General features: G+C 41.7%; 1 protein-coding gene across 1 annotated transcript in view; it reads right to left on the reverse strand.

Moving 5' to 3' along the window:
• Positions 1-24,750, reverse strand: part of LOC139748811 (pseudouridylate synthase 7 homolog) — a 558,239-nt gene that overhangs the window by 181,618 nt on the left and 351,871 nt on the right. Inside the window, exon 10 of the mRNA XM_071662245.1 lies at positions 13,037-13,190. Within this exon, the coding sequence (XP_071518346.1) occupies positions 13,037-13,190 (154 nt within the window). The remainder of the gene's footprint in view (positions 1-13,036; positions 13,191-24,750) is intronic.

The following is a 24,750-nucleotide window of genomic DNA, read 5'->3' on the forward strand; positions in this document are numbered from 1 at the left end:
GTGTGTGTGTGCATTTATGTGTATATGTGGGTGGGTCGAGCCATTCTTTTGTCTGTTCCCTTGTGCTGCCTCATTAGCATGGGAGACAGCAACTGAGTATGATAAAAAATTATTTATATATATATATATATATATATATATATATATATATATATATATATATATATATATATATATATATATACATATATATACATATATATATATATATATATATATATATATATATATATATATATATATATGTATATATATATATATATATTTTTTTTTTTTTTTCAAACTATTCGCCATTTCCCGCATTAGCGAGGTAGCGTTAAGAACAGAGGACTGGGCCTTTTTCGGAATATCCTCACCTGGCCCCCTCTGTTCCTTCTTTTGGAAAATTAAAAAAAAATGAGAGGGGAGGATTTCCAGCCCCCCGCTCCCTCCCCTTTTAGTCGCCTTGTACGACACGCAGGGAATACGTGGGAAGTATTCTTAATCCCCTATCCCCAGGGATAAATATATATATATATATGTATATATATATATATATATATATATATATATATATATATATATATATATATATATATATATATATATATATATATATATATATATATATATATATATATATAATAAGCCGGCAAGGCAGCAGGTTTGGATGGTATTGCAGTGGAATTTATTAAAAAAGGGGGTGACTGTATTGTTGACTGGTTGGTAAGGTTATTTAATGTATGTATGACTCATGGTGAGGTGCCTGAGGATTGGCGGAATGCGTGCATAGTGCCATTGTACAAAGGCAAAGGGGATAAGAGTGAGTGCTCAAATTACAGAGGTATAAGTTTGTTGAGTATTCCTGGTAAATTATATGGGAGGGTATTGATTGAGAGGGTGAAGGCATGTACAGAGCATCAGATTGGGGAAGAGCAGTGTGGTTTCAGAAGTGGTAGAGGATGTGTGGATCAGGTGTTTGCTTTGAAGAATGTATGTGAGAAATACTTAGAAAAGCAAATGGATTTGTATGTAGCATTTATGGATCTGGAGAAGGCATATGATAGAGTTGATAGAGATGCTCTGTGGAAGGTATTAAGAATATATGGTGTGGGAGGCAAGTTGTTAGAAGCAGTGAAAAGTTTTTATCGAGGATGTAAGGCATGTGTATGTGTAGGAAGAGAGGAAAGTGATTGGTTCTCAGTGAATGTAGGTTTGCGGCAGGGGTGTGTGATGTCTCCATGGTTGTTTAATTTGTTTATGGATGGGGTTGTTAGGGAGGTAAATGCAAGAGTCTTGGAAAGAGGGGCAAGTATGAAGTCTGTTGGGGACGAGAGAGCTTGGGAAGTGAGTCAGTTGTTGTTCGCTGATGATACAGCGCTGGTGGCGGATTCATGTGAGAAACTGCAGAAGCTGGTGACGGAGTTTGGTAAAGTGTGTGGAAGAAGAAAGTTAAGAGTAAATGTGAATAAGAGCAAGGTTATTAGGTACAGTAGGGTTGAGGGTCAAGTCAATTGGGAGGTGAGTTTGAATGGAGAAAAACTGGAGGAAGTGAAGTGTTTTAGATATCTGGGAGTGGATCTGGCAGCGGATGGAACCATGGAAGCGGAAGTGGATCATAGGGTGGGGGAGGGGGTGAAAATTTTGGGAGCCTTGAAAAATGTGTGGAAGTCGAGAACATTATCCCGGAAAGCAAAAATGGGTATGTTTGAAGGAATAGTGGTTCCAATAATGTCGTATGGTTGCGAGGCGTGGGCTATGGATAGAGTTGTTCGCAGGAGGATGGATGTGCTGGAAATGAGATGTTTGAGGACAATGTGTGGTGTGAGGTGGTTTGATCGAGTAAGTAACGTAAGGGTAAGAGAGATGTGTGGAAATAAAAAGAGCGTGGTTGAGAGAGCAGAAGAGGGTGTTTTGAAATGGTTTGGGCACATGGAGAGAATGAGTGAGGAAAGATTGGCCAAGAGGATATATGTGTCGGAGGTGGAGGGAACGAGGAGAAGAGGGAGACCAAATTGGAGGTGGAAAGATGGAGTGAAAAGGATTTTGTGTGATCGGGGCCTGAACATGCAGGAGGGTGAAAGGAGGGCAAGGAATAGAGTGAATTGGAGCGATGTGGTATACAGGGGTTGACGTGCTGTCAGTGGATTGAATCAGGGCATGTGAAGCGTCCGGGGTAAACCATGGAAAGCTGTGTAGGTATGTATATTTGCGTGTGTGGACGTGTGTATGTACATGTGTATGGGGGGGGGTTGGGCCATTTCTTTCGTCTGTTTCCTTGCGCTACCTCGCAAACGCGGGAGACAGCGACGAGGTATAAAAAAAAAAAAAAAAAATGTATATATTCATACTTGCTGCCTTCATCCATTCCTGTCGCACCTCCCCCAAGAATAAGAAAACAAAGGCTACATTCGTTCACACTAAGTCTCTAGCTATCATTGGTAACGCACCCAAACTACAGCTCCCTTTCCACATCAAGGCCCTACAAAACTTTCCATGGTTTACCCAAGACACTTCATATGCCCTGGTTCAATGTACTGACAGCACGTCCATTCTGGTATACCATATTGTTCCAATTCACTCTATCCCTCGCACACCTTTCACCATCCTGTATGTTCAGGCCCTCATTTCTCAAAATCTTTTTCACTCCATCCTTCTACCTCCAATTTGGTCTCCCACTTCTCGTTCCCTCCACCTTTGACACATATATCCTTTTTGTCAATCTTTCCTTTCATTCTCTACACATGTCCAAACCATTTCAACACACCCTCTTCTGCTCTCTCAATCACCCTCAAATATTTCATTTCCAACAAAACCTCCTTCCTCTGTACACCCCTATCTATAGCCCATGCCTCGCAACCATATAAAATTGTTGGAACTACTATTCCTTCAAACATATCCATTTTTGCTCTCTGAGATTACGTTCTCTCCTTCGTCAGTCCTAGAACTTTCTCCCCCTCCCCACCCTGTGACTCACTTCTTCCATGGTTCCATCTGCTGCTAAGTCCACTCCTAGATATCTAAAACACTTCAAATCCTCCAGTTTTTCTCCATTCAAACTTAAATCCCACTTCACTTGTCCCTCAACCCTACTGAACCTGATAACCTTGCTCTTATTCACACTCACTCTCAACTTTCTCCTTTCACACACATTTCCAAACTCCCACCCTCTGCAGTTTCTCACCTGAATCAGCCACTGGAGCTGTATCATCAGCGAACAACAACTGATTCACTTCCCAAGCCCTCTCATCCACAACTCTTGCATTCGCCTTCCTAAACACCCCCCATCCATAAACAAATTAAACAACCATGGAGCCATCACACACCCCTGCTGCACAACGACATTCACTGGGAACCAATTACTCTCCTCTCTTCCTATTCGTACACATGCCTTACATCCTTGGTAAAATCTTTCTACTGCCTCTAGCAACTTATGTCCCACTCCATATACTCTTAAAACCTTCCACAAAGCATCTCTATCAACCCTATTATATGCCTTCTCCAAATCCATAAATGCTACATACAAATCCATCTGTTTTTCTAAGTATTTCTCACATAAATTCTTCAAAGCAAACACGACCCACACATCCTCCATCACTTCTGAAATCACACTGCCCTTCCCCAATCTGATGCTCTGTACATGCCTTTACCTATCTCAATCAATACCCTCCCATGTAATTTCCAAGAAATACTCAAGAAACGTAAGCCTCTGAGGTTTGAACACTCACCTTTACCCCCTTCGCCTTTGTACAATAGCAATATGCTTGCAATCTGCCAATCCTCAGGTACGTCACCATTATCCATATATACAGTGGATATCCTTACCAACCAATCAACAACACAGTCATCCCCTCTTTTAATAAATTCCAATGCAATACCATCCAACCTGCTGCCTGGCCAGATTTCAACTCCCACAAAGCTTTCACTATCTGATCTCTGTCTATCAAACCATTCTCCATGACCCTCTCATTTCCCACACCACTCTGACCAAAACACCCTATATATGTCATATTCAACAAACTTCAAAATACTTAATCAGTCTCCTCACTTCGTCTTCATTTGATATTACCTCCTCACTTGCTTCTTAGTCCCACCATTCACCACCCTTTCTTAGCTGCACAACTCCCACCTTTCTCACGACACATGCATCGTTTGCGCAAGCCACCACAGTTTCCCAAAATAAATCCCACCCTCACTTCATGTCATTTGCTCTCACCTTTTGCCCTTCTGCACTCAATCTCTTCTGGCACTTCCTCACACAAGTCTCCTTTCCAAGCTAACTTACTTTCACCACTTTCTTTTCCCTAACATTCTCTCGTTTTCTGGAAACCTCTACAAATCTTCACCTTCACCTACACAAGATAGTGATCAGACATCCCTCCAGTTCCCCCTCTCAGTACATTAACATCCAAGTCTCTCTTTTATATGCCTATCGATTAACATGTAATCCAATACCACCCTTTGACCATCTCTCCTACTCACATACTTATGTATATACTTATGTATATCTCTCTTTTTACACTAGGTATTCCCAATCACCAGTCCTTTTTCAGCACATAAATCCGCAAGCTCTTCCCCATTTCCATTTACAACACTGAACACCCCATGTACACCAATCATACCCACAACTGCTACATTACTAACCTTTGCACTTAAATCACCTATCACTATAACCCAGTCTCGTGCATCAAAGCTACTAATACACTCACCAAACTGCTCCCAAAACACTCGTCTCTCAAGATATTTCTTCTCATGACCAGATGCATAGGTACCAATAATCACCTGTCTCTCTTCTCTTTATCCACTTTCAGTTTTACATGACCAGGTGCAGAGGCACCAATAATCACTCACCTCTATCCACTTTCAGTTTTACCCAAAGCAATCTAGAATTTACTTTCTTACACTCTATCACATACTTCCGCAACACCTGCTTCAGTAGTGCTACTCCTCCCTTAGCTCTTGTCCTCTCACCAACCCCTGACTTTACTCCCAAGACTTTCCCAAACCACTCTTCTCCTTTACCCTTGAGCTTTATTTCACTCAGAGCCAAAACATCCAGGTTTCTTTCCTCACACATACTACCTATCTCTCCTTTCTCCTCATCTTGCTTACATTTACACACATTCAGACACCTTAATCTGAGCCTTCAAGGCGAATGAGCACTCCCTGCTTGACTCCTTCTAGTTTCCCTTTTTTTTGAAATCTAAATACACGGAGGAGGGGGTTTTCAGCCCCTTGCTCCTGCCCACTTTTGTCACTTTCTACGACAAGCGCGGAATACATGGGAAGTATTCTTTCTCCCCTATCCCCAGGGAAAAAAAATAAATCAAAGAAAAAGAATTAAGAAATATGAACTAAAGAACCTTTAATAAAACTTAAAAAGAAACTACAGAATCATGTAACAGAGGGTTAATAAAAAAGAGATAATCACGATAGAAATTGAGTTGGATTAAAGAATGCCAACCAGCCAACCATCTATGGGTTTTACTCATCTAAACCCAGGTCATAGGGAAGTCAGCACCACAAGTAAAGCATCCTCCTCGAAGGCTCAGAGTGGGGTGCCTAAATGTGTGTGGATGTAACCAAGATGTGAAGACCCTTACTGGAAAAACAATCACTCTTGAAGTAGAACCTTCAGACACAATTGAAAATGTGAAGGAAAATAGTGAAATTGGAGAAAAATGTAGCTTAGACATTGAAGCTTATTGATACAGTGGTTAAACTGATGAGAACTGCTATTGACGTTTGTGTAAATAAATTATACATTTCCTTTTTTCCATAGCCAGAGGTTGAATCATTATGTGACATTCATTTTTTTCATTCATTTCAAGCTAGAAGTTTCAGTTTTCTAAATTGTTTCTTACATTTTTCATATGTATATATATGCATGTGTGTGTGTGTTTATATGTGCGTATGTATGTGTATGTGTGTGTATGTGTATATGTATATATATATGTATATTATCCCTGGGGATAGGGGTGAAAGAATACTTCCCACGTATTCCTCGCGTCGTAGAAAGCGACTAGAGGGGACGGGAGCGGGGGGCCAGAAATCCTCCCCTCCTTGTGTTAACTTTCTAAAATGGGAAACAGAAGGAGTCACGCGGGGAGTGCTCATCCTCCTCGAAGGCTCAGAGTGGGGTGCCTAAATGTGTGTGGATGTAACCAAGATGTGAAAAAAGGAGAGATAGGTAGTATGTTTGAGGAAAGGAACCTGGATGTTTTGGCTCTGAGTGAAACGAAGCTCAAGGGTAAAGGGGAAGAGTGGTTTGGGAATGTCTGGGGAGTAAAGTCAGGGGTTAGTGAGAGGACAAGAGCAAGGGAAGGAGTAGCAATACTCCTGAAACAGGAGTTGTGGGAGTATGTGATAGAGTGTAAGAAAGCAAATTCTCGATCAATATGGGTAAAACTGAAAGTTGATGGAGAGAGGTGGGTGATTATTGGTGCATATGCACCTGGGCATGAGAAGAAAGATCAAGAGAGGCAAGTGTTTTGGGAGCAGCTGAATGAGTGTGTTAGTGGTTTTGATGCACGAGACCGGGTTATAGTGATGGGTGATTTGAATGCAAAGGTGAGTAATGTGGCAGTTGAGGGAATAATTGGTATACATGGGGTGTTCAGTGTTGTAAATGGAAATGGTGAAGAGCTTGTAGATTTATGTGCTGAAAAAGGACTGATGATTGGGAATACCTGGTTTAAAAAGCGAGATATACATAAGTACACTTATGTAAGTAGGAGAGATGGCCAGAGAGCGTTATTGGATTACGTGTTAATTGACAGGCGTGCGAAAGAGAGACTTTTGGATGTTAATGTGCTGAGAGGTGCAACTGGAGGGATGTCTGATCATTATCTTGTGGAGGCTAAGGTGAAGATTTGTATGGGTTTTCAGAAAGGAAGAGTGAATGTTGGGGTGAAGAGGGTGGTGAGAGTAAGTGAGCTTGAGAAGGAGACCTGTGTGAGGAAGTACCAGGAGAGACTGAGTACAGAATGGAAAAAGGTGAGAACAATGGAAGCAAGGGGAGTGGGGGAGGAATGGGATGTATTTAGGGAATCAGTGATGGATTGCGCAAAAGATGCTTGTGGTATGAGAAGAGTGGGAGGTGGGTTGATTAGAAAGGGTAGTGAGTGGTGGGATGAAGAAGTAAGAGTATTAGTGAAAGAGAAGATAGAGGCATTTGGACGATTTTTGCAGGGAAAAAATACAATTGAGTGGGAGATGTATAAAAGAAAGAGACAGGAGGTCAAGAGAAAGGTGCAAGAGGTGAAAAAAAGGGCAAATGAGAGTTGGGGTGAGAGAGTATCATTAAATTTTAGGGAGAATAAAAAGATGTTCTGGAAGGAGGTAAATAAAGTGCGTAAGACAAGGGAGCAAATGGGAACTTCAGTGAAGGGCGCAAATGGGGAGGTGATAACAAGTAGTGGTGACGTGAGAAGGAGATGGAGTGAGTATTTTGAAGGTTTGTTGAATGTGTTTGATGATAGAGTGGCAGATATAGGGTGTTTTGGTCGAGGTGGTGTGCAAAGTGAGAGGGTTAGGGAAAATGATTTGGTAAACAGAGAAGAGGTAGTGAAAGCTTTGCGGAAGACGAAAGCCGGCAAGGCAGCAGGTTTGGATGGTATTGCAGTGGAATTTATTAAAAAAGGGGGTGACTGTATTGTTGACTGGTTGGTAAGGTTATTTAATGTATGTATGACTCATGGTGAGGTGCCTGAGGATTGGCGGAATGCGTGCATAGTGCCACTGTACAAAGGCAAAGGGGATAAGAGTGAGTGCTCAAATTACAGAGGTATAAGTTTGTTGAGTATTCCTGGTAAATTATATGGGAGGGTATTGATTGAGAGGGTGAAGGCATGTACAGATCATCAGATTGGGGAAGAGCAGTGTGGTTTCAGAAGTGGTAGAGGATGTGTGGATCAGGTGTTTGCTTTGAAGAATGTATGTGAGAAATACTTAGAAAAGCAAATGGATTTGTATGTAGCATTTATGGATCTGGAGAAGGCATATGATAGAGTTGATAGAGATGCTCTGTAGAAGGTATTAAGAATATATGGTGTGGGAGGCAAGTTGTTAGAAGCAGTGAAAAGTTTTTATCGAGGATGTAAGGCATGTGTACGTGTAGGAAGAGAGGAAAGTGATTGGTTCTCAGTGAATGTAGGTTTGCGGCAGGGGTGTGTGATGTCTCCATGGTTGTTAAATTTGTTTATGGATGGGGTTGTTAGGGATGTAAATGCAAGAGTTTTGGAAAGAGGGGCAAGTATGAAGTCTGTTGGGGATGAGAGAGCTTGGGAAGTGAGTCAGTTGTTGTTCGCTGATGATACAGCGCTGGTGGCTGATTCATGTGAGAAACTGCAGAAGCTGGTGACTGAGTTTGGTAAAGTGTGTGGAAGAAGAAAGTTAAGAGTAAATGTGAATAAGAGCAAGGTTATTAGGTACAGTAGGGTTGAGGGTCAAGTCAACTGGGAGGTGAGTTTGAATGGAGAAAAACTGGAGGAAGTGAAGTGTTTTAGATATCTGGGAGTGGATCTGGCAGCGGATGGAACCATGGAAGCGGAAGTGGATCATAGGGTGGGGGAGGGGGCAAAAATTCTGGGGGCCTTGAAGAATGTGTGGAAGTCGAGAACATTATCTCGGAAAGCAAAAATGGGTATGTTTGAAGGAATAGTGGTTCCAACAATGTTGTATGGTTGCGAGGCGTGGGCTATGGATAGAGTTGTGCGCAGGAGGATGGATGTGCTGGAAATGAGATGTTTGAGGACAATGTGTGGTGTGAGGTGGATTGATCGAGTAAGTAACGTAAGGGTAAGAGAGATGTGTGGAAATAAAAAGAGCGTGGTTGAGAGAGCAGAAGAGGGTGTTTTGAAGTGGTTTGGGCACATGGAGAGGATGAGTGAGGAAAGATTGACCAAGAGGATATATGTGTCGGAGGTGGAGGGAACAAGGAGAAGAGGGAGACCAAATTGGAGGTGGAAAGATGGAGTGAAAAAGATTTTGTGTGATCGGGGCCTGAACATGCAGGAGGGTGAAAGGAGGGCAAGGAATAGAGTGAATTGGAGCGATGTGGTATACCGGGGTTGACGTGCTGTCAGTGGATTGAATCAAGGCATGTGAAGCGTCTGGGGTAAACCATGGAAAGCTGTGTAGGTATGTATATTTGCGTGTGTGGACGTATGTATATACATGTGTATGGGGGGGGTTGGGCCATTTCTTTCGTCTGTTTCCTTGCGCTACCTCGCAAACGCGGGAGACAGCGACAAAGTATAATAAAAAAATAATAATAAAAAAAGAATGCTGTACAAGTAAACAAATTCTACATGCTATGCTGACATGCATCTGACTTACATCCATTTCGATATCCAACCAGTCACTTAGAATGAAACCCGGACTATGTCTGAGAAAGGGGTGTCACGTAAATGATGGCAATTTTATAATTTGCCAGCACTGAATGTAGTAGATGTTCAAGGACCTGTGGCTATTATATTAATTGCTTCAACGAATGTTACCTACTACAGTAATAGCTACTAAAATATAACAGTGATTCATTATATTGTTGCTTGGAAATAGAGGTACAGAATAAAATAATAGGAAATATCTTTGTAAAGCAATTTGTCATTCAGAATATATAACTAAATAATCTGAGATAAGAATTAGATACTCACCATTCACTTCATCCTTAGGGCTTTCATTTTGTTGAAACCTGAACCTTTTTCAGATTACTGAACGTAATCAAAGTATTTTTCACATTGAGCATGTACCAATAGCTTCTACAAAACAATGAATAATACACTACCACCCTTTAACTTACGTTTCTAAGATATAAAATTTGACATTTTTTACAAATCTTATGGCAATCATTCCAAAAAAAAAAAATGAAACATCAATTAACACAAACTCTAAGAAATCATTGTTTTAAGTGCGGGCAATTTCATCATTTTCAGTAATAAGTAAAGATGTCACCTTTGGTTAGTACCTAAGTTAACAGTGTTATCTGAGAAAGCTGACATCTTACTTACACAGGCAGTATCTACAAGACTTCTATTAAGCCACAGATACTCAGCGCTTTAACACAGGGAAACTGCAACACCAGTTTCATGTTATAAGGGCATCTTCTGGGATCATTTGTTCTCTTTCACTTCACTGCACACACATTTTAGACTCTAGTTGCTAAGCACTAAGAAATCAGAGAAAAGCAGATGGATATCATCTATTCCCATGATGCTGAAACACAAATTTGTACACACACACACATCAATTTCATTCACCTCCACATGCTTTCTTGTGTTTCTAGATTCATACTCCAAGTGAAGATTCCATAACTTTGTGGCCTTTGTATTTCTGTACTTCTCCACATTCCTGGGCCAACTGAGTGCAAAAGAGTGAATCAAACCCTGAGGTAGCTGAGATAAAATTCAATTCCATTGTAGAAACAATCTATATCTGATTAATAATTAGAAAAACATGCTCAAAAGTTCCCAAAAGCGGTATACATAGTGACAAAACCAGAACTGCTCTCCAAGAGAATGGGGAAATGTGACTGGCCAAGCATGGACAGGTAAGTGCATTCCCACTGTGTGATTGGCATTTGGCTTTGGGAGATATCAGTTGTATCCAGCTCATGACAGCATTTTTTGCCTAAAACACACAAATCTATTTTTCTGTCAATAAGATGCCTCCAGAAAGTGAGCCCTCAGCTCTTCTGATGTGTAGCCCTAATAACAGATAGTGTCAATACCTAGATCTGTCTTGCACATCGATTCCTATAGCTTATTTCCCAGCAAGTGATATTCACACTGGGGTATTCTTTCACTGACACCCATCCTCATTAGCTTACACTTAATTGGACTGAATCTCATCATCAAGTTACGACACCACCTTCGGAGTTTGTCCACATCCCTCTGAAAGCTGGTGCAATCACTTGAATTTCTTATTTCTCCCAAGACCTTGGCAGCATGAACAGCATGTTAAAGTGAAAGTCTAGTCCTTCAAGCAAAAATAATGATGTGTCCAAAAGTGTGCCCTGCTGCACTCTACATGTAACCTCAACCCATTTTGAAAATATGCCTCTTACCTGCATCTTTTGTTCCCTTTCAGGATAAGCAGTTTGCCCCTTATTCTTGCCTGTAGCTCTACCTTCTTAATCTATCTCCAGGGTTGTAAAAAGTCAAAGGCTTTCCGGCAGTCTAGGAGCATAGTCTATCCAGCCATCTCTTTGGTTTAAAACTGAGCTCACCCTGTCATATAAGACTAAAAAATTTTGGGATGCACAACCTATTTTCTTTAAAACCACGTTGCCATACAGTTAAGTAATTTCTCATGTGGAGGCAGTCATTCATTTGTTTTCTCATTATGTTATACTGTTTCATAAACCACACTCATCAAAGAGACAGGCTTGCCTTTCAGTACAATTTCTCGATCCACTTTCTTATATACATATACATCATTTGCTCTCTTCCAAATCTTTGGAATTATTTCTTCTGCTAGTATCCTAATAAAAAGCATTTTGAGGCACTGCTACTATTTATGTGCATTCCTTTAACACATATGGGGAAACTTCATCAGCTCCATGGGCCTTATGTGGGTCAAGTGATTTCAGTACTGATTGCATAATCTCTGTCAGCCTTTATACTTTCTAAAACTTCTTGCCTATCATGCCTTTTTAACACTTATGTAGTATCATCCTCAACAGTGAAACCCTTTTAATTCTATAATTAAAATCACCATATATTTCCTCATCTTCTTCAAGAGTTCTTGTCTCTGAGTCTCTTAGCCTGATTACCTGTACTTTAACTAAAAGTTTACTTTTATGAATTGGGATGACTTATGCCTTGTCCAAAATGCTCTTTTAAAAATGTCTGCTCCTCTCTCGTTACCTTCCCATACTTGTTACTTGTTCTGTGTCTTTCTAAAGCTATCAGGCTACATTAACATTTGCACATCTACATTACATCTCTCATGCTTTTCAGTACTTAACGTTGAACCATGCCTTTCTCTACTTCACTCTTCCTCCTCTTTCAGTGCTCCATGGTACCCTGTCATGACCCCTTCATGATAGATTTTACAGACCCTCCTACACAAAGCACCATTATTGTGTAACTCCCTCTCTCAGTCTACAATCTCAAGGAACCTGAGATATATTAATTATTCTTTTTTTTTTTAAATAAAGATTAATAAATATACCTCTTGATTGTATTTCCTCTCACTGTCCTACACTTCCTCTGATCAACCAGTTGTGTCCTCCACCAATACAGAATCAAAATCAAGTATTACCAAATCACTTTTCCTAAAGGTGCCTCATTTTTGAAGAGTTCTATTTCCATGATGTTTAGCAAGAAGATGAAGTCAAGCAGTGATGGTGTGTCATCTCCCCTACATCCTGTATACACCATGACATGCTGATACAAGGAACAATTACCCCCATGTTTCCATGACCATTTAAGTTCTCAAAATCTACTTCCCTGGAAGTGAGATCCCTCATTATCAATAATTTACCATCATTAATGGAATGTCTTACCACCTCCCTCAACATCCTGACTGTTCCTTGTGTGTGTATGTGAGCAAGGTCAGGTACACAATTCAAAATTTTTCAAGGCAAGAAGACTTTACATGAGGGATATCTGTGATATATGAAGCCAAAAGACTAGATCTGTGGAGAAGAAGAATTAAAAGGAAGTAAGGTGAAGGAAACTAAAGACACAGCTGCTAGGCTGACCAAACTAAATAACTCTAATGTCAAATTAGAGAAGCCTCCTCCAGACCACTAGGTCACCATGCATTTCAGTGTCCACTCTCTGCAACTCACTCCTTTTTGTCATACACCTGATCCTATTCTCTTCCCATCTCTTATCTCACTCATATATACACATTTTGTAAATACTCCACCATTTCCCTCTGTTATTTCACTGCAATTATACACCAATCCCTTCTTAATTCCTTACTTCCAAATTCTTCACTGTAACTCTTAAATTCCCATCTCAAAATACAAAATTGCGTTTCCACATTTTGCACTCTCATAACCATCCCATTATTCCAAGCCCATATCTCACTTCCATAACATTCTCACCTGTTGCCAGTTGCCTTTGAGTAATTCACAACCAATACCACGCATAGAGACGCTGTTGTTGCCAAACGGTTGTGTGCCATAGTAATTGATAAAACCTTTAGTCTTCAATGACTCAACAGCTTCAATCACCTCATCATCTGTTCCATCAACTTCCCTGTTAAAAAGAATATCAGAGACCATATTAGATACTACTCACTGTCCATGCTGTTTCACATATCCTGCACATCACAACAGCTGCTGAAGAACACATTTTGACTATTCATAAACTTTTTCCACTTGCAGTCAAGCACCCTTTATTTGAAAACCAGCAAGCGATTAAAATGGAAATCTTCAAAAATTTGAAAAACAACCAAGTTCATGGAAATAATATCCCACACTACACATAATGCTACAATGACTTAAAACACATTATCCTGACTGTCACAGATCCTTCATGCTAAGGAGAGGAGGAGGAGGAGGAGGAGGATATAGAGCACTAAGATGAAAAGGAAGTGAAGAGGACTGTTAGAAACAACAGCTCCACAGGAAAGGCCATCCCTACTAAAGGAACATTTTTCCTGAACACTTTTTTTTTCCATATGAAAACAAGACAAAATAGGAAAACAGCTTAAGCAAGCCAATCATTAACTGCAACAGAACTGAAGTTGAATGGAAGCACCCATTACAAACTACAGTGAGCAACCTTCCTTTAAACCACTAGCTGCCTTGAATCCAAATCAAGAAACAAGTATGTAAGACTAACCAGTCAAAGGATATCAAGCTTAAAAAGCTCCAAACACCAGCTCTTAGATTCAACATATGTAACACTGAATGACAACCAATTTCATTAAATGGGTGGAGATAGGATGGCATAATCATATCCATAGATCATAAATGACCAAGTAAGGGTTTCGTATCTACTTATACTCTGTAGCATATGTTTATGGTAAAAAAGGGCTTAATAAACACCTGGGAAGAGAGAGAAAGAGATGTATACCTGTAACTCATAGAGAAAGTAGATACTTCATATGGCCTCCTAAAGTAACATCGACAAGTATAGTAATAATAATAAAATAGCAATATTAATACATACATACATAAATATATACAAATATATATATATATTCTTTCTTTTTTTTTTTTTTTGCTTTGTCGCTGTCTCCCGCGTTTGCAAGGTAGCGCAAGGAAACAGACAAAAGAAATGGCCCAACCCACCCCCATACACATGTATATACATACATCCACACACGCAAATATACATACCTACACAGCATTCCATGGTTTACCCCAGACGCTTCACATGCCCCGATTCAATCCACTGACAGCACGTCAACCCCGGTATGCCACATCGCTCCAATTCACTCTATTCCTTGCCCTCCTTTCACCCTCCTGCATGTTCAGGCCCCAATCACACAAAATCTTTTTCACTCCATCTTTCCACCTCCAATTTGGTCTCCCTCTTCTCCTCGTTCCCTCCACCTCCGACACATATATCCTCTTGGTCAATCTTTCCTCACTCATTCTCTCCATGTGCCTTTCAAAACACCCTCTTCTGCTCTCTCAACCACGCTCTTTTTATTTCCACACATCTCTCTTACCCTTACGTTACTTACTCGATCAAACCACCTCACACCACACATTGTCCTCAAACATCTCATTTCCAGCATATCCATCCTCCTGCGCACAACTCTATCCATAGACAATGCCTCGCAACCATACAACATTGTTGGAACCACTATTCCTTCAAACATACCCACTTTTGCTTTCCGAGATAATGTTCTCGACTTCCACACATTCTTCAAGGCCCCCAGAATTTTCGCCCCCTCCCCCACCCTATGATCCACTTCTGCTTCCATGGTTCCATCCGCTGCCAGATCCACTCCCAGATATCTAAAACACTTCACTTCCTCCAGTTTTTCTCCATTCAAACTCACCTCCCAATTGACTTGACCCTCAACCCTACTGTACCTAATAACCTTGCTCTTATTCACATTTACTCTTAACTTTCTTCTTTCACACACTTTACCAAACTCAGTCACCAGCTTCTGCAGTTTCTCACATGAATCAGCCACCAGCGCTCTATCATCAACGAACAACAACTGACTCACTTCCCAAGCTCTCTCATCCCCAACAGACTTCATACTTGCCCCTCTTTCCAAAACTCTTGCATTCACCTCCCTAACAACCCCATCCATAAACATATTAAACAACCATGGAGACATCACACACCCCTGCCGCAAACCTACATTCACTGAGAATCAATCACTTTCCTCTCTTCCTACACGTACACATGCCTTACATCCTCGATAAAAACTTTTCACTGCTTCTAACAACTTGCCTCCCACACCATATATTCTTAATACCTTCCACAGAGCATTTCTATCAACTCTATCATATGCCTATATATATATATATATATATATATATATATATATATTTTATTTTTTTATTATACTTTGTCGCTGTCTCCCGCGTTTGCGAGGTAGCGCAAGGAAACAGACGAAAGAAATGGCCCACCCCCCCCCCATACACATGTATATACATACGTCCACACACGCAAATATACACACCTACACAGTTTTCCATGGTTTACCCCAGACGCTTCACATACCCTGCTTCAATCCACTGACAGCACGTCAACCCCGGTATACCACATCGCTCCAATTCACTCTATTCCTTGCCCTCCTTTCACCCTCCTGCATGTTCAGGCCCCGATCACACAAAATCTTTTTCACTCCATCTTTCCACCTCCAATTTGGTCTCCCTCTTCTCCTTGTTCCCTCCACCTCTGACACATATATCCTCTTGGTCAATCTTTCCTCACTCATCCTCTCCATGTGCCCAAACCACTTCAAAACACCCTCTTCTGCTCTCTCAACCACGCTCTTTCTATTTCCACACATCTCTCTTACCCTTACGTTACTCACTCGATCAAACCACCTCACACCACACATTGTCCTCAAACATCTCATTTCCAGCACATCCATCCTCCTGCGCACAACTCTATCCATAGCCCACGCCTCGCAACCATACAACATTGTTGGAACCACTATTCCTTCAAACATACCCATTTTTGCTTTCCGAGATAATGTTCTCGACTTCCACACATTCTTCAAGGCCCCCAGGATTTTCGCCCCCTCCCCCACCCTATGATCCGCTTCCATGGTTCCATCCGCTGCCAGATCCACTCCCAGATATCTAAAACACTTCACTTCCTCCAGTTTTTCTCCATTCAAACTCACCTCCCAATTGACTTGACCCTCAACCCTACTGTACCTAATAACCTTGCTCTTATTCACATTTACTCTTAACTTTCTTCTTCCACAAACTTTTCCAAACTCAGTCACCAGCTTCTGCAGTTTCTCACATGAATCAGCCACCAGCGCTGTATCATCAGCGAACAACAACTGACTCACTTCCCAAGCTCTCTCATCCCCAACAGACTTCATACTTGCCCCTCTTTCCAAAACTCTTGCATTTACCTCCCTAACAACCCCATCCATAAACAAATTAAACAACCATGGAGACATCACACACCCCTGCCGCAAACCTACATTCACTGAGAACCAATCACTTTCCTCTCTTCCTACACGTACACATGCCGTACATCCTCGATAAAAACTTTTCACTGCTTCTAACAACTTTTCTCCCACACCATATATTCTTAATACCTTCCACAGAGCATCTTTATCAACTCTATCATATGCCTTCTCCAGATCCATAAATGCTACATACAAATCCATTTGCTTTTCTAAGTATTTCTCACATACATTCTTCAAAGCAAACACCTGATCCACACATCCTCTACCACTTCAAACCACACTGCTCTTCCCCAATCTGATGCTCTGTACATGCCTTCACCCTCTCAATCAATACCCTCCCATATAATTTACCAGGAATACTCAACAAACTTATACCTCTGTAATTTGAGCACTCACTCTTATCCCCTTTGCCTTTGTACAATGGCACTATGCACGCATTCCGCCAATCCTCAGGCACCTCACCATGAGTCATACATACATTAAATAACCTTACCAACCAGTCAACAATACAGTCACCCCCTTTTTTAATAAATTCCACTGCAATACCATCCAAACCTGCTGCCTTGCCGGCTTTCATCTTCCGCAAAGCTTTCACTACCTCTTCTCTGTTTACCAAATCATTTTCCCTAACCCTCTCACTTTGCACACCACCTCGACCAAAACACCCTATATCTGCCACTCTATCATCAAACACATTCAACAAACCTTCAAAATACTCACTCCATCTCCTTCTCACATCACCACTACTTGTTATCACCTCCCCACTTGCGCCCTTCACCGAAGTTCCCATTTGCTCCCTTGTCTTACGCACTTTATTTACCTCCTTCCAGAACATCTTTTTATTCTCCCTAAAATTTAATGATACTCTCTCACCCCAACTCTCATTTGCCCTTTTTTTCACCTCTTGCACCTTTCTCTTGACCTCCCGTCTCTTTCTTTTATACATCTCCCACTCAATTGCATTTTTTCCCTGCAAAAATCGTCCAAATGCCTCTCTCTTCTCTTTCACCAATACTCTTACTTCTTCATCCCACCACTCACTACCCTTTCTAATCAACCCACCTCCCACTCTTCTCATGCCACAAGCATCTTTTGCGCAATCCATCACTGATTCCCTAAATACATCCCATTCCTCCCGCACTCCCCTTACTTCCATTGTTCTCACCTTTTTCCATTCTGTACTCAGTCTCTCCTGGTACTTCCTCACACAGGTCTCCTTCTCAAGCTCACTTACTCTCACCACCCTCTTCACCCCAACATTCACTCTTCTTTTCTGAAAACCCATACAAATCTTCACCTTAGCCTCCACAAGATAATGATCAGACATCCCTCCAGTTGCACCTCTCAGCACATTAACATCCAAAAGTCTCTCTTTCGCACGCCTGTCAATTAACACGTAATCCAATAACGCTCTCTGGCCATCTCTCCTACTTACATAAGTATACTTATGTATATCTCGCTTTTTAAACCAGGTATTCCCAATGATCAGTCCTTTTTCAGCACATAAATCTACAAGCTCTTCACCATTTCCATTTGCAACACCGAACACCCCATGTATACCAATTATTCCCTCAACTGCCACATTACTCACCTTTGCATTCAAATCACCCATCACTATGACCCGGTCTCGTGCATCAAAACCACTAACACACTCATTCAGCTGCTCCCAAAACACTTGCCTCTCTTGATCTTTCTTCTCATGCCCAGGTGCATATGCACCAATAATCACCCACCTCTCTCCATCAACTTTCAGTTTTACCCATATTAATCGAGAATTTACTTTCTTACACTCTATCACATACTCCCACAACTCCTGTTTCAGGAGTATTGCTACTCCTTCCCTTGCTCTTGTCCTCTCACTAACCCCTGACTTTACTCCCCAGACATTCCCAAACCACTCTTCCCCTTTACCCTTGAGCTTCGTTTCACTCAGAGCCAAAACATCCAGGTTCCTTTCCTCAAACATACTACCTATCTCTCCTTTTTTCACATCTTGGTTACATCCACACACATTTAGGCACCCCACTCTGAGCCTTCGAGGAGGATGAGCACTCCCCGCGTGACTCCTTCTTCTGTTTCCCATTTTTGAAAGTTAATACAAGGAGGGGAGGATATATATTTTTTTTTTTTTTGCTTTGTCACTGTCTCCCGAGTTTGCGAGGTAGCGCAAGGAAACAGATGAAAGAAATGGCCCAACCCACCCCATACACATGTATATACATACGTCCACACACGCAAATATACATACCTACACAGCTTTCCATGGTTTACCCCAGACGCTTCACATGCCTTGATTCAATCCACTGACAGCACGTCAACCCCGGTATACCACATCGCTCCAATTCACTCTATTCCTTGCCCTCCTTTCACCTTCCTGCATGTTCAGGCCCCAATCACACAAAATCTTTTTCACTCCATCTTTCCACCTCCAATTTGGTCTCCCTCTTCTCCTCGTTCCCTCCACCTCCAACACGTATATCCTCTTGGTCAATCTTTCCTCACTCATTCTCTCCATGTGACCAAACCATTTCAAAACACCCTCTTCTGCCCTCTCAACCACGCTCTTTTTATTTCCACACATCTCTCTTACCCTTACGTTACTTACTCGATCAAACCACCTCACACCACACATTGTCCTCAAACATCTCATTTCCAGCACATCCATCCTCCTGCGCACAACTCTATCCATAGCCCACGCCTCACAACCATAAAACATTGTTGGAACCACTATTCCTTCAAACATACCCATTTTTGCTTTACGAGATAATGTTCTCGACTTCCACACATTCTTCAAGGCTCCCAGGATTTTCAACCCCTCTCCCACCCTATGATCCACTTCCGCTTCCATGGTTCCATCCGCTGCCAGATCCACTCACAGATATCTAAAACACTTTACTTCCTCCAGTTTTTCTCAATTCAAACTTACCTCCCAATTGACTTGACCCTCAACCCTACTGTACCTAATAACCTTGCTCTTATTCACATTTACTCTTAACTTTCTTCTTTCACACACTTTACCAAACTCAGTCACCATATATATATATATATATATATATATATATCATCTTATTATTTTTAATTATACTTTGTCGCTGTCTCCCGCGTTTGCGAGGTAGCGCAAGGAAACAGACGAAAGAAATGGCCCAACCCCCCCCATACACATGTATATACATACGTCACACGCGCAAATATACATACCTACACAGCTTTCCATGGTTTACCCCAGACGCTTCACATGCCTTGATTCAATCCACTGACAGCACGTCAACCCCGGTATACCACATCGCTCCAATTCACTCTATTCCTTGCCCTTCTTTCACCCTCCTGCATGTTCAGGCCCCGATCACACAAAATCTTTTTCACTCCATCTTTCCACCTCCAATTTGGTCTCCCTCTTCTCCTCGTTCCCTCCACCTCCGACACATATATCCTCTTGGTCAATCTTTTCTCACTCATTCTCTCCATGTGCCCAAACCACTTCAAAACACCCTCTTCTGCTCTCTCAATCACGCTCTTTTTATTTCCACACATCTCTCTTACCCTTACGTTACTCACTCGATCAAACCACCTCACACCACACATTGTCCTCAAACATCTCATTTCCAGCACATCCACCCTCCTGCGCATAACTCTATCAATAGCCCATGCCTCGCAACCATACAACATTGTTGGAACCACTATTCCTTCAAACATACCCATTTTTGCTTTCCGAGATAATGTTCTTGACTTCCACACATTCTTTAAGGCTCCCAGAATTTTCGCCCCCTCCCCCACCCTATGATCCACTTCCGCTTCCATGGTTCCATCCGCTGACAGATCCACTCCCAGATATCTAAAACACTTCACTTCCTCCAGTTTTTCTCCATTCAAACTCACCTCCCAATTGACTTGACCCTCAACCCTACTGTACCTAATAACCTTGCTCTTTTTCACATTTACTCTTAACTTTCTTCTTCCACACACTTTACCAAACTCAGTCACCAGTTTCTGCAGTTTCTCACATGAATCAGCCACCAGCGCTGTATCATCAGCGAACAACAACTGACTCACTTCCCAAGCTCTCTCATCCCCAACAGACTTCATACTTGCCCCTCTTTCCAAAACTCTTGCATTCACCTCCCTAACAACCCCATCCATAAACAAATTAAACAACCATGGAGACATCACACACCCCTGCCGCAAACCTACATTCACTGAGAACCAATCACTTTCCTCTCTTCCTACACGTACACATGCCTTACATCCTCAATAAAAACTTTTCACTGCTTCTAACAACTTTCCTCCCACACCATATATTCTTAATACCTTCCACAGAGCATCTCTATCAACTCTATCATATGCCTTCTCCAGATCCATAAATGCTACATACAAATCCATTTGCTTTTCTAAGTATTTCTCACATACATTCTTCAAAGCAAACACCTGATCCACACATCCTCTACCACTTCTGAAACCACACTGCTCTTCCCCAATCTGATGCTCTGTACATGCCTTCACCCTCTCAATCAATACCCTCCCATGTAATTTACAAGGAATACTCAACAAACTTATACCTCTGTAATTTGAGCACTCACTCTTATCCCCTTTGCCTTTGTACAAAGGCACTATGCACGCATTTCGCCAATCCTCAGGCACCTCACCATGAGTCATACATACATTAAATAACCTTACCAACCAGTCAACAATACAGTCACCCCCTTTTTTAATAAATTCCACTGCAATACCATCCAAACCTGCTGCCTTGCCGGCTTTCATCTTCTGCAAAGCTTTCACTACCTCTTCTCTGTTTACCAAATCATTTTCCCTAACCCTCTCACTTTGCACACCAACACGACCAAAACACCCTATATCTGCCACTCTATCATCAAACACATTCAACAAACCTTCAAAATACTCACTCCATCTCCTTCTCACATCACCACTACTTGTTATCACTTCCCCATTTGCGCCCTTCACTGAAGTTCCAATTTGCTCCCTTGTCTTACGCACTTTATTTACCTCCTTCCAGAACATCTTTTTATTCTCCCTATATATATATATATATATATATATATATATTTTCTTTCGTCTTTCGTCCTATTCGCCATTTCCCGCAATAGCGAGGTAGCGTTAAGAACAGAGGACTGGGCCTTTGAGAGAATATCCCCACCTGGCCCCCTTGTCTGTTCCTTCTTTTGGAAAATTAAAAAAAACGAGAGGGGAGGATTTCCGGCAACCCGCTCCCTCCCCTTTTAGTCGCCTTCTACGACACGCAGGGAATACGTGGGAAGCATTCTTTCTCCGCTATCCCCAGGGATAATATATATATATATATATATATATATATATAATTTTTTTTTTTTTATACCTCGTCGCTGTCTCCCGCGTTTGCGAGGTAGCGCAAGGAAACAGACGAAAGAAATGGCCCAACCCCCCCCCCATACACATGTACATACACACGTCCACACACGCAAATATACATACCTACACAGCTTTCCATGGTTTACCCCGGACGCTTCACATGCCTTGATTCAATCCACTGACAGCACGTCAACCCCTGTATACCACATCGCTCCAATTCACTCTATTCCTTGCCCTCCTTTCACCCTCCTGCATGTTCAGGCCCCGATCACACAAAATCCTTTTCACGCCATCTTTCCACCTCCAATTTGGTCTCCCTCTTCTCCTCGTTATCTCCACCTCTGACACATATATCCTCTTTGTCAATCTTTCCTCACTCATTCTCTCCATGTGCCCAAACCATTTCAAAACACCCTCTTCTGCTCTCTCAACCACGCTCTTTTTATTTCCACACATCTCTCTTACCCTTACGTTACTTACTCGATCAAACCACCTCACACCACACATTGTCCTCAAACATCTCATTTCCAGCACATCCATCCTCCTGCGAACAACTCTATCCATAGCCCACGCCTCGCAACCATACAACATTGTTGGAACCACTATTCCTTCAAATATACCCATTTTTGCTTTCCGGGATAATGTTCTCGACTTCCACACATTTTTCAAGGCTCCCAAAATTTTCGCCCCCTCCCCCACCCTATGATCCACTTCCGCTTCCATGGTTCCATCCGCTGACAGATCCACTCCCAGATATCTAAAACACTTCACTTCCTCCAGTTTTTCTCCATTCAAACTCACCTCCCAATTGACTTGACCCTCAACCCTACTGTACCTAATAACCTTGCTCTTATTCACATTTACTCTTAACTTTCTTCTTCCACACACTTTACCAAACTCCGTCACCAGCTTCTGCAGTTTCTCACATAAATCCGCCACCAGCGCTTTATCATCAGCGAACAACAACTGACTCACTTCCCAAGCTCTCTCATCCCCAACAGACTTCATACTTGCCCCTCTTTCCAAGACTCTTGCATTTACCTCCCTAACAACCCCATCCATAAACAAATTAAACAACCATGGAGACATCACACACCCCTGCCGCAAACCTACATTCACTGAGAACCAATCACTTTCCTCTCTTCCTACACGTACACATGCCTTACATCCTCGATAAAAACCTTTCACAGCTTCTAACAACTTGCCTCCCACACCATATATTCTTAATACCTTCCACAGAGCATCTCTATCAACTCTATCATATGCCTTCTCCAGATCCATAAATGCTACATACAAATCCATTTGCTTTTCTAAGTATTTCTCACATACATTCTTCAAAGCAAACACCTGATCCACACATCCTCTACCACTTCTGAAACCACACTGCTCTTCCCCAATCTGATGCTCTGTACATGCCTTCACCCTCTCAATCAATACCCTCCCATATAATTTACCAGGAATACTCAACAAACTTATACCTCTGTAATTTGAGCACTCACTCTTATCCCCTTTGCCTTTGTACAATGGCACTATGCACGCATTCCGCCAATCCTCAGGCACCTCACCATGAGTCATACATACATTAAATAACCTTACCAACCAGTCAACAACACAGTCACCCCCTTTTTTAATAAATTCCACTGCAATACCATCCAAACCTGCTGTATAATAAAGTATAATAAAGTATAATAAAGTATAATAAAAAAAATAAATAATATATATATATATATATATATATATATATATATATATATATATATATATATATATATATATATATATATTATTTATTTTTTTATACTTTGTCACTGTCTCCCGCGTTTGCGAGGTAGCGCAAGGAAACAGTCGAAAGAAATGGCCCAACCCCCCCCATACACATGTATATACATACGTCCACACACGCAAATATACATACCTACACAGCTTTCCATGGTTTACCCCAGACGCTTCACATGCCCTGCTTCAATCCACTGACAGCACGTCAACCCCGGTATACCAAATCGCTCCAATTCACTCTATTCCTTGCCCTTCTTTCACCCTCCTGCATGTTCAGGCCCCGATCACACAAAATCTTTTTCACTCCATCTTTCCACCTCCAATTTGGTCTCCCTCTTCTCCTTGTTCCCTCCACCTCCGACACATATATCCTCTTGGTCAATCTTTCCTCACTCATCCTCTCCATGTGCCCAAACCACTTCAAAACACCCTCTTCTGCTCTCTCAACCACGCTCTTTCTATTTCCACACATCTCTCTTACCCTTACGTTACTCACTCGATCAAACCACCTCACACCACACATTGTCCTCAAACATCTGATTTCCAGCACATCCATCCTCCTGCGCACAACTCTATCCATAGCCCACGCCTCGCAACCATACAACATTGTTGGAACCACTATTCCTTCAAACATACCCATTTTTGCTTTCCGAGATAATGTTCTCGACATCCACACATTCTTCAAGGCTCCCAGGATTTTCGCCCCCTCCCCCACCCTATGATCCACTTCCGCTTACATGGTTCCATCTGCTGCCAGATCCACTCCCAGATATCTAAAACACTTTACTTCCTCCACTTTTTCTCCATTCAAACTTACCTCCCAATTGACTTGACCCTCAACCCTACTGTACCTAATAACCTTGCTCTTATTCACATTTACTCTTAACTTTCTTCTTTCACACACTTTACCAAACTCAGTCACCAGCTTCTGCAGTTTCTCACATGAATCAGCCACCAGCGCTGTATCATCAGCGAACAACAACTGACTCACTTCCCAAGCTCTTTCATCCACAACAGACTTCATACTTGCCTCTCTTTCCAAAACTCTTGCATTCACCTCCATAACAACCCCATCCA

The sequence above is a fragment of the Panulirus ornatus genome, chromosome 1 (assembly GCF_036320965.1).
Source record: "Panulirus ornatus isolate Po-2019 chromosome 1, ASM3632096v1, whole genome shotgun sequence".
Classification (NCBI taxonomy): Eukaryota; Metazoa; Arthropoda; class Malacostraca; order Decapoda; family Palinuridae; genus Panulirus; species Panulirus ornatus.